A 12,064-nucleotide genomic window follows, 5' to 3' on the forward strand; every position below is an offset into this window, starting at 1 on the left:
GGACTCGTGCTGACTAGGATTAAACCCCCTGAGGGCTGATGCTTTGGCAGTTCAGGAGGAGGCATTACAAGAGCACTGAACGGAGTGAGAGTGGATGGTTAAAAACAAGCACCCCGTTCTTTCCCCATCCGCAAGGGTTTGTTTCCGAGCCCCCTTCAATACGGTACCCCCTGTAATTTACCTAGGAGGGCAAAGTCCGCTGAAGTGTTTCAAAGCCCATGTAAACAGAAGCGGATCTGCGCTGTGACAACCCCCACCCCGGTCGCTGGATTACTACTGATCATTGCTTCTGCTGCTGGTTTCCTGGTCGCTCGGGTCATCCGTGAAGCAAACGTCCACGTCGCTCTCGTTGTCAGTCTTTTGCTCCGGCTCCTGGGGCTGGTAGCCGGGCTCGCTTTTGTCCTCGGCCGCCTTGTGGAGGCTTTGGCCCGGGTGCCTGGATTTGACGTGGCGCTCCAGGTCCCTGCGCCGGACCAGCACCTTGCCGCAGAACTCGCAGCGGTAGGGGGTGTTGCCCTCGGCGTGCAAGCGGATGTGCTTGTTGAGGTTGCTGGGGTCGCCGAAGGGCCGCAGGCAGACCTTGCACTTGAGCGGCTTGTAGCCGGTGTGAGTCCGCATGTGGATCTTGAGGCCGTACTTGCGCGAGTAGAGCTTGCCGCAGTAGAGGCAGAGGTGGCCGGTCTTGGGCTTGCCGCCGGCTGGGCCGGCGGCGGCGGGCTGCAGGCTCTCCAGGCGTCCGCGGCTTTTCTCGGCCGCGATCTCGGAGAGCTGCTGGGTGTGCATGGCGATCTCCCGGTCTATGCCGGCCAGGGAGCCCAGCTCGGCCGGGTGCAGCCCCGCCGCCGGCCCGTTGAAGTAGGCCACGGAGTCCGGGTACTTGAGGAGGTTGCCGAGGTGCAGCTTGAGCGGGTAATAGGGGGCGCTGTAGAGCAGCTCGCCGTTGTAGAGGGTGAAGGGCACGAGCGGCAGGTTGCACTCCCCGGGGTAGGCCTTCAGCCCCTCGAGGGGCGGCAGCGAGAAGCGCTCCAGGTGCAGCCCGGCCCCGGCAGGCAGTGGCGGGTAGCGGCTGGGCGGCAGGCCGGCGTGGTGCAGCCCCCGCTCCACGTGCTTGAAGGCCGAGGTCTCCTCGAAGTGCGAGAGCACAGGGAAGGCCCGCAGGCCGCCGGCGCAGGACAACACGGGCGAGGGGCCCTCGGCCGGGTGCCCGCCGCACTTGGGGTGGGGGCCGCCCGCCAGCGCCTCGGGCCCGCCCCGCCCGGCCTTGCTGCTCCCCAGGGCCTTGCTGAAGCCCAGCCCGCCGGCCTTGCCCTCCTCCGCTTTGGAGAGACCGGCCGGCCTGAACGCCGACCTGCCCCCCGGGTAGAAGCTCAGGCCGTTGCTCCCCGCCGAGCTCCCCACCAGGCCGAGGAAGGGCCCGTGGCTCCGCCCCGAGCCCACGCTCATGTCCAAGGCTCGCTCCTGCTCCTCTTTCCCCGCGGGCCTGCGGAGCGCCCCCAGCTTGCTCAAGGGCGGCGAGGCGGCGGATTCCCGCTTGATGCTCTCCCGGGCCGCCTGCTGCAGGCTGTGGGTCCTCAGGGGAGCCGCCGCGCTGGGGAGTTCGCCCGCCGTCGCCTTCGGGGACAGGCTGAAGAGGTCCGAGGAGCGGGCATGGTCCGGGTGGTGGAGGAAGCCGCGTCCGTTGTTCAAGACGCAGTGGAAGTGGACGTGGGCTTTGAGGCTGTTGGGGTATTTGAACGTCCTCCAGCAATACCAGCAGATGTAGCGCTCCTCCCCTAGGAAGAGAAGCGGAGCCCTCCGTTAGACAAACAGTGGCGGCCCACCCGTCTGAGTCAGCGAGAGAGAGGCCTGTGCAAACCCTGTTACCGCAGCAAAATGGCCCACAATGGACCCGGGACTCCTGCATTAGACAGTCCATGCACGTCCTTTAAATCATTGCTAGGAGGGGCGCAATGGAAAGTAATGCTGCTCTCACTCACTGCCCACTACTTGTGCTTCTTTCCCCCAAGTTGCACAATAAAGGCCCGATCCAAACGCCATTGAAATCAATGGGAGGCTTTCGGTTAACTGCAATGGTTTGGATCGGGTCCTAGCTGCAAACGGGGTCTTCCCCCTTCTCCACCCGCCCGTCCAGCGCCTCCTCTAGGGACTGGAGTGTTGCCACAACTGTCTGGTTTGCCTTTTTAAGCGGGGTCACAAAAGCCTCTTGGCCCGGGAACTAAGCTGGACTGGCCTGGGCTGAGCAGAGCTGGCTGGGCGGAGATGGGCTAAACTGTGTTTGGACTGGGCTAAAATGGGCTTGGGGAAACGAGAGCAGCTGTTGCCTTAAATCGTCTGTCGCCGGGCCCATCTGTTGACGTTCGCAGAATAGGTAGCGTATGTCGAGGAGTTGACTAAACTGAACAAAGGCCAATCTAATGATCGTGAGCTCCTCATTACCCGGCGAGACAATCTCCTATATGTATAGGCCATATGTAATCATTCCTTTTCAAAGGACAATGCCCTTTGTGCCCCATCCCTAAACATTTAGGCTTCCCTGAAGCGGAACAAACCGAAATGGCCATGTTTGTGTTATGACTTCATGTTACTTAAACTTAGACTTTTCTTTCTCTTCCTTCTGAGGAATCAAAATAAAGCCTGGCCTGTTTTATCAACCCTGACATTGAAATATATTCTCAGCAGGAGATTTTTTTTAAAAAATATACAATAGTCTCTCCTACTTACCAGCATCCAAAACTTACAAATTAGACATTTCAAACAATTAAAAAATCATAATAGTAGTAGTGCAGGCTCTGTATTACAGACCAGCCCTAACTTTAAAGAATACACTAAAAAGGCAAAGTTGTGGAACTGAGCAAGTAAAATAGTATGTTTTCAAGGTTGCTGGAATCCTATTAAAATATTGGCGAAGTATCTTTACAAACACTAAGGTGCAAAATCAAGCAACCTTAAAAGCAGAGTAAATAAACAACAGAGATTTCTACTTTGGCCTTTTAAGAAATGTCATAGAAACATAGTTCCAATGTGTGTTAAAATGATACATTAACTTGAAGCAAAGCACGGAAGAGTGCAAGAGAAGCGTGTAAAATGGTTGGGTTGTTAATGAATAAGTTCACATGGAATTAGCACACTAAACAGCCTTTTAAAAATGACTTTTAATTCAGGAATCAACCAGTGTCAGTTCATTCATTGAGTATCATTCAGGATAAAATAAAAGTCTTTCCACCCCAACCCCCCATTCCCCTTTGGAACACTTTCATGCACACTGAATAATGAAAGCACAGAACAAAACATGGGTTGCGTATTTTCTAGTCTGTTAAGTATTATGTAGTTTCTGTCATGCATAGCTCTCACTAGCTTGCCTTGAAGTGAGTGGTCTTTATGGATCTATGCTGGAATCTTAAATCGGACGTTGTGTGTTTTTTCGCACTGCTGGGCTGAGCTGGTGTGGGGGGAGAAGGAGTGTGTCTGCTGAGGCCTTAATTGCTCAATTGCCGTGTGTCTGACTCCGATCCATTTCAGTAATCCTATTACCGTGCATTGGGATACAGGTAAACTAGCTTTAAAAACGAAAAGGCTTACAGTTAGAAACAACCTCCACAGCCTAATAAGCCTATTGTGTTGATTTAGAAACGTCTACGTTTTGGCTCTTTTCAAAGAAGTTTGAAATAAGCGTGAGTGTTTATGTTCTTAACAAAGTAGTTGCAATACCAACTAAGCTTTGTTCCAAACGCAAACGTATCCTGAATAAAAACCAACTCTTTCCAAGCAATGATCTATTTAAAAGAGCCTTGTTTATAATGTTAAAAACTTTGTTCAACAAAATCGGCTGTCTAGACGTTTCTTCTTGCATTTTTTTCAAAATGCTATCCACAAAAGTGCATAGGTGCTGGAACTAGGGGTGCTGTTGCACCCCCTGGCTTGAAGTGTTTTCCATCAGATACCGTGTTTATAGTTTGGTTCGATGGCTCTCAGCACCCCCACCATACAAATTGTTCCAACACCCCTGCAAAATTAGTAATAATGTTTTCACCCCTCAGCCAACTACACTAACGTCTTGTTCCATTTATTATGCCCTCACACTGTATTGATTACTCTGAAACTTCACTCTGGAAGTTGGGAAACAACTGATGTTCAGAATAAGATTGCATCATATATGCTATATTTAACAGTGGATTAGAAAGGATATATGAAATAAACATATGTATTTTTACAGTGGAGCAGATTCTGCTGTCCTTATTCTGAAAGAGCAGTGCTTTAGCAGTACTTCCATTGGAATTAATGAGATTACTTGTGGAGTAAGGTAATATTCAAGGTGAGTATGGGCAGCAGACAGAGTACTTAGCGGCATTTCACTTTTAATGCAGATCAATATAGCAGAGTCTTCTCCCGTTCATTGATTTTGTTACAACGGGTCAAATTCTGCAGGCCTTACTCGGGGCAGTAGCCCCACTGGCTTTAAGAATTTGACCCAGAGTTTGTTTCTCATGTTGCAGTATTTTAATAGAAATGATTTCACTCTCCGTAGAGTGACATAAACTAGCAATGTTAGGGCCTGAATAAGCTCCAGGAGATGATCAAGCCCTTCCTCCTTACGTAGGGTACTGACTTATGTGGGAAACCTTCTGAGCAAGAAGTGTGTAGACAGTGCGGGATCGGGTTTCTGATCTGTAGGAATCATGTAATCCCTGTGCGCTGCTCATTTCGTCTTTGAACAAGTCTGTTCTATTATCAGGCTCTTTATTCAACCTAATCTGTGCAGGGAAATGTCAGAGCAGCAATGAATGTATTCACGCTCCAAGCAGAGTGACTAAGTAGACCATCACCAAAAGCAATTTTCAAAACGAGCTTCAATCTGTTGCCTTCGTTTTCACTAGGAAGAGTGTATACAGTTTTGCAGAGATTTGTATGAAATACTCAATGTAACTGCTCTTGGAATACAATTCTACATCCATTGAAACCCCACGTCAGCTACAAAATGCCTGCACATGGAAAACAGCACATGGAAATATGCTAGCTATCAGATTAATAGGAAACCATTTAGACAGATAACTGGATAAATATTTTTCCTACGTCATATTTCGAAACATACGTTTTCCCCCTTTCAGAAACTACCGGGTTAATAATTTTAAAACATGGTTTATGTTTACACTACAACTTCACTTAAAAGCAAATTGCAGATTCACATAATTTATCCAAGACTGATGCATGCCAAGTGCTAATTTGCTAGTGCACATATATAAACTGAATTTAACTCCACATTATTTTTACTTAGTACATCCTAATTTGCGTAAACTGACCATTACCCTTTTAAAACGACTAAATGAATCTGAGGAGTAGCTGGAAATTGTCCCATATTTAACCTGAAAATGGAATCTGAAGCTGTAACCAAAGGGAAAAGATGAAAATGGTGTTTTAATAGGGCAGTAAGATAAATTACTGTATTGAAAAAATAGAGAATTATTGTTTTATAAACGATCTTAAAATCCCACTTTTCCTATCAAAATTATAAAATATAGTCGATGTTGAAAACAATCTCGTTATCTGAATCCTCCAATGTATTGTCAAATTGCTGGTTCCACTTATTTAAAAACAACTTTTAAAAAACAAGCAGAAGGAACAGATGACTGATTTACAATAAAACGGTGGCTGATTAACAATCGTTGTAACTGTGCGGGTATATTTTTTAAAGAATCTGTCTGCAAACACATATTTTATTTGCTTAGTTTTCTAACTGCAGTTTTATATCACAACGTGGATGCTAATTATAACGTTGCTCTGAGGAAAAAAAACATTCGCAATTGGGAAATCGGCATGAAGTTCTCCGTTAGAAAAGGCACCTGTGAGTTGTATTGACTTCTACGCAGTAACTACTGAACAGAATAATAAAGTCCAAGTTGTTGTACCTTTCTCGTCGTGTGTCGGAGTAGCAGTGATTGGGATGTCAAACCACTGAGCCAAGGAGTTTGAATACCACACGGTCAGCTCCTCCCCTGGCTGGACATCTCTAAGCGCTCTGTAGAAAATCTATTCGAAAGAGAGAAAACCTTATCAGTGCCCCTGTAATGCAACCCAGCGCTGTTAAAAGAACATTCAGCCAGAGCGTTGCACGCAATCGAGAGAGAGAGATACCTACCTGTCCTCCTGGTAGATCTGCAATAGCTTCCAGTGTCTGTTCTTGTGTGCTTCGGGCAGCCCGGATTAACCCTATCCACTCCAGAGCTGAGCCCCCGGCTTCATCCACTAATTCCCCTCTCACCATCCGTACCTAGAACACAGGCGTCAGCCACTGTCATTTCCACACAGGATCCAAGCAAGACAAAACACAAGCACAAATCCCTTATATAAATAAAGCCTAAACGTGCTCCTTACTAGCAACCCTTGCATCATCTTCCCGTCCAGGGAATCGCTGGTTTAAACAGTCAATATATAAAGGCCGAACAAGTGTTTGGGAATAACAGCAAACTGTTTGATAGTGGTGAAAGAGAAAGAAGCAGCTAATTTATAAGAGCTAGATTTTGCCATCCCTACTCATATTGAAAGTACTGTGCATTGAGATAAATGAGATTGTCCATGGAGTAGGTTGTTACTCATTGTGAGTAAGGATAGCAGCATAGTCTGGCTCTAAAAGCGGTAATTCTTTGTGTTATTGTAAGAACAATTCTGTATAAGTAATTTCTCCACTGGACAGCATTTGCTAAAATGTATCTTCTTCAACTGCTGCAGCTGCCTTTAATTTTAATTTTAAGCTCGTTTTAAAATGCACAGGTAATATTTAATATTCACGTTTCTTAATGAGTGTGGTTTCGTGCCTTACGCCTGTAGTGGAGCAATTGTAAAATACGCGACTTGTCAAAAGAAAGGGGGGAGAGAGGAGAAAATTCTGCTTAGCTACAAAGTCTCTGGGCCTCATACTTCATAATCTGCTGGCCCATACAAAGAGAAAATGAAGTGCCAGCTCGCTGAATGACCATGTAATAAAAGTCAATTGAACAAAGCCGTCTAAAGAGAGAAACCAATGGAGCCAGATGAGAAATAAATTTGAGGGGGCTGGCAGAGCGTTTAAAAACAATTAAAGGGCATTAAAAATCCGAGCGGAACTTATGACCAACCTGTGCACTGGGGAAGGGGGGAGAAGAGGGAGTGTTTGCCTTGTGGCCATCGCATTCATTTACAACACAAGCCAGTTGAAAACACTCTCTAGCAGAATTTTGCTGGGGTAACTAGTTCCTCTCCATTAAACCCCTTTTGTTTATAAGGGAAGATTTTGAAACTTTGAAGTGTCTGCTACTGGAAGCCTGAGATATTTTCCGCATTCCAGACTCATGGAGTTCTAACATCAGTCAGTTCCTTCAATTACACGCGACTGTGATGATTTCAGGGCATCTCTCTAAGCCACGGGTTTGTTTTCAATAGCTGGAAAAAGCTGGAAAAACCACCCTTAACTCTGAGCCTTGGCTCAGTACGGGCATCTGGGGCTTGTGCTGTACCTGGAAATAACCTACCCCCTGGAATATTTATAAACCAATCTCATTCTCCCATCCGCCTGCGTCCAGCTCGAAAAGATACAAATTATTACTGGAGCTCAGATTTCGATACCGGCCGAAGAGAAGACGATTTTTAAAAATACAAATAAAAAGCAACAGCGGTGGTATCTAATATGGCTTTGGCTGACCTTGTCGCTGTGGCCCCATTGTATAAACACCAAATAAATAAATATATCAACGAAGCCGTAACAAATCCAGGGACGCTTGGACGGAGAATACGATTTCTCTGAACAGGTCGGTAATTACGTTTCAGAAAGACCAAAAGGGAGAAAGGAAGGAACAAATCACCCACAAGTTATCAAAGCAACAGCATCTGAGAGCATAGCCAGCGCCACAAAGCTGCAAACTAGCGAAACTCCCTCACACCTAAAACCAGGACAAGCACCTCTTGTTTAGGATACATCGAAACAGGCTCTCTGCAATCACCGGCTGTGCAATGTGCCCCTCTATCATCCCTCTTCTCTTTGGCTTAATGAAGATCTCAAGGGCAGGGACATATCCTCTTGTCTAAAAACACCGCCACAGCCCCTTCACCTTCCCGCTACCAAGACCAGCCTGCCGTAACACTATCCAGCAACGCAGGGAGTGGGCAGGAAGGCTGGATAGGTTTTCTATACATTCAATTTCAAAGCCGTAACAAGGAATCTTGGGATACTTTATCAAACTCTTCCCTTTCTTTCCTGGTACTCTGGCTTGTTCTAAAAGGCAGGATGAACCGAGGAGAAGTCAGACTCTTCTCCTAAGTACAGATCCTCCTGAGTCACTCTCTGATCAAACAAGGTCCAGCAGTGCGGGAGAGACCATAGGAAATACCTTTTTTTTAGGTCCTGGCTCCCTGCGGTCTGACAGGTACTTGCCCAGTTTGAAGATGCCCGGCACAGGACCCAGACGCAGTCCGGCTGGGATGCAACTTTCTGCATTCACGCTGATGGCCGGAGCCCTGCTTGTTTGCATTGCTGCCTCTGGGTATAAGGAATCAGGAACCCAAAGCACTTAACGGGGATGGAGTGACAGAGACAGCCAGCGAGCAGGATGAACACAGGCGTATCTCCGCCTGCAGAGTGACGCGGTGGTGTGTGCACGCCGGCTTTTCAATTGGAACAGGAGGGGTACCCCTTGGCACGTTGATGCTCTAGGGCGCAGAGTTTGGTGAGAGAGTTTAGCTCTTACAGCAGCTGCAGAGTTCCATCCAAGTGGGTCACGTGGAGCCTTTCCCTAACCCTCCTGCATAATCAAGTACTTTGAATGGCTAGCAAACAATGGTCCAGGCGACCTTCCCATTCCTAAAAATCCAATTTGTCAAGGGCAAAGAAAAGGCGCTGGTGAATCAAAGGTCTGGAGGGACCATTAATCCTCAGCATGGGGTATTGTCCCCGAGACAGTTACGATATTTTAAGTGACAAATCCACTGTATAATTTCTCCATAAATTTTACTTCCTTTTATTGTTCCTAGACAAACCAGTTTTGGAAAATAAGTGACTATTTTAAGTCTACTTGGCTGATTCTTTTGAGGTTTAATATACTTCAAAGATTTTTAATTCTCTTCCCTTGGCTTTATTGTAAAGAAGATTAAACAAAGAGATGGGGAATGTTTTGAGGACTTGTTAACTTCTATTGATTCCTGGCGTGTGCCATACAGAAATTGGGCAGGTACTTGATGGGAAAACACCAGAAAATACCTACACTTTTTTTTTAAAGACCATATTACCATTTCAGTGGATTGGTTTCAGGCCAGTAACCTATTTATAACAGCTCTGCTCCTTAACTTTTACTTTCTTCTGGGATGAATGGCACAAAATATGAACCATTGTTGCCCTTTTAAATCACGAAGTGTTGCATTTGTGAACACCGTGGGAATTGTTTAATTCCTGTTGTTAGAGAAATTCAAGAGATGGATTCAAATACAAACAGACATCACAGCATTCTAAAGAGGATATTATATGTTTGTGTACCCCTTCTAAATTAATACCTCTCCAAGTTATTTTTCCATATACAAAATTGCTCCCACTGAGAATACTTTTTTAAAAAGTAAAAAAAAAGTGTAACTTAACCCATGATTCCATGAATCCATGATTCCAAATGATCTGTACTTTTTGTAAAGGGTGATCGTATTTTAATTACACAAACATGAAACACTGGTCTACGAGTAGCTTACAAGTACATTTGTAGCGCATAAAAACATCTAAGATAGTGGGGGGGGGGCGGAAGAACAAGATTTTGGAACGGGAATTTATCCTGATCTATTAATTGGACACACACACACAAATCCTGATGTGCACAAAAGACTAAAGAGTCAATAACTGAAACTTCTATTTGCGCTTTTATAATTTTTCCCATTTCTAAATAGGAAGCTCACTGTAATATAGGTGAAGTTGATCTAAATAGGCTACATCTGAATGTTTCTTTCTTTGAAAAACAGTTGCATAGGCACATTTTAGACATTATTTCCAATAGCAACTGCTCTCGTTCTTTTCTGTAGTTTGATAAATAATCCAATCCTAATCAGTTAAAAAACAAGCTATTAAAAAGTTAGTCTTTTAGATATAGCTCACTATAGGTTATATGAAACTGAGCAAATGCTATGCATTGCAGGCAATTATCTAGGCATTATATCTTATAGCAGGTAGCTCTCAAAATATCATCATAAGGATTTTAATCATTATATTTTTTTGTTTACAGCAGCACTCGTCATTATAATAAATACTAAAGGTGAGATGGCGCATTTTTCTCTAAAAGTATGGCATGTAATGGGATAAGCGGAAAAGCTCTTTAGAAATAAGGTGATTTTAAATGAGCCTCATAATTCTTAAATCTGCATGATCTGTGTTAGCCTGACCTAAGTATATATGAAGACAGACATCACAACACGCGGCGCTATGATACCAATTAAGGCAGGCCATGTCTTTCAAGTTAATGCAGATCTTAACATGGCAGTTGATTATGCAGATAGTTAATTTCATCAAACCCATCTTCTGTTCAGTGCAACAACAAATTGGTGTTTAATTTAATGTTAGGAAGCTGCCACATATCACACATTGAAATGTATTTGTATATTCACGTAAATTCATAAACTTCAAATATTTCTTCGGTTTAAACACTACAGTGGTTAAATGGCTGAAGTCCAGTATCATGCCTCTAGGACATGGCGTTACATCCTTTTTTGCCTGTTCTATTTTGTTATATGGCTATGTCCACAGAGATACAAACCATGGGTTAGATTGTGGCAGCACGGGACATTTGCTGCTGAATTGAATGAAAGCAGAATCTGCCCCTATTTAAATAACCAATGAAGAAACCCGGCCTAAGTGAAAGACGGGGGAAATGGCTGTGGCAAAATGCCTTCTCTAGTCACAAATTGTTCCCCTGCACTAAATCAATGTACGTCATGGATACATTTTCAATAATGATACATTTGCGCGCGCACTAGGCAAGCAGAAACAAATGTAAACTACGTCTCTGGAAACATTAATGATTATCGATCATTCCTCTCCATGGTGTAATTGTAGGGAACATTCTGAGAATAGGGTTTGGTGTGGACTGCAGCGGGGGTGGAAAAAAACTGAGATGACCCCTTTGATCAGCAGCATGAATGGGGGGGAAAGGATAAACAAGAAGTTGAGGGCAATAAATTTAAGCCATGAACATGTCCCTATAACCTCTGGCCTGGCGACTTTAGGATGACACCCAGTTTAAATTGCAAGCGCTGCAGAGATAGAGAGAGGGCTTTTAAGGAAACCAAGGTACCCTACCGCTCCATTTGGGGAGCTGCTCCATCCCCTCCTTAATGAGTCACAAAGCGTGAACGACACGCGAACAATTTTATCAATAGGACCATGTAAAGGCCGACTGTGAGGAAAGTTATTTATTAATATAGCCAATTGTGACTGGTTCCCATCCACTCAGAAAAGAAAAGCCCCGCTCTGGAAGCATTCACACCAGTTCTCCAATTTTTATTCTGTCCTGTGGCTCAAAGTTGAAGTTCCCCAAGTGAAATAAATTGTCCACAAAAGAGGAAAGGAACCACATTTTCTTTTATTTTTCCTTCCCTAAAAAGGAAGGGTGAAACCGATCTAATGTGCCCACTGGAGCAAGATGCAGCATGAAAGGCCGGGTGTTAAAAGTAAAAGCAGCCTTTGGAGCAAATGGGATGGAAAATTAAATGAAATTAAATAGCTTGAACGACCGTATTGTCCCTTATTAAAAAGACACATTAATTACATGGTTTCAGCTTTATTCAAAGACAATGTTTAGACTCAATCAAAACGTTCCACTCTCGTTTTTTATATACTTAAGCTGGGCTGCTCGAAACACCATTAAAGTGAAATAACTTTTGCCCCAGAGATTTCATGAAAGATATTTTAGCAGTCAGCCCTTATTTATGCCCACCGCTGAACTGCCAATGCCCCTGCGGAACACTTTGGCACAGTGTTCTTTTTGATTTAACAGGTTGCCCCATAATGAAGCATGAATGTTAAGGAACAACAGTCATCCAAAGAGGCACAGTTGCAGAGAGCAATGTC

The 12,064-nt window shown here is 44.8% G+C and overlaps 1 protein-coding gene across 1 annotated transcript; it reads right to left on the reverse strand.

The window, feature by feature from the left end:
• Positions 1-273: 273 nt before the first annotated feature.
• Positions 274-8,498, reverse strand: PRDM13 (PR/SET domain 13). The gene is made up of 4 exons (XM_054021432.1): positions 8,358-8,498; positions 6,134-6,265; positions 5,904-6,024; positions 274-1,772 (listed from the first exon to the last, which is right to left on the reverse strand). Exons 1-4 carry the CDS (start codon positions 8,496-8,498, stop codon positions 274-276), a joined length of 1,893 nt encoding a protein of 630 aa, XP_053877407.1.
• Between the last annotated feature and the right edge of the window lie 3,566 nt (positions 8,499-12,064).

The sequence above is a fragment of the Malaclemys terrapin genome, chromosome 3, assembly GCF_027887155.1.
Source record: "Malaclemys terrapin pileata isolate rMalTer1 chromosome 3, rMalTer1.hap1, whole genome shotgun sequence".
Lineage (NCBI taxonomy): Eukaryota > Metazoa > Chordata > Testudines > Emydidae > Malaclemys > Malaclemys terrapin.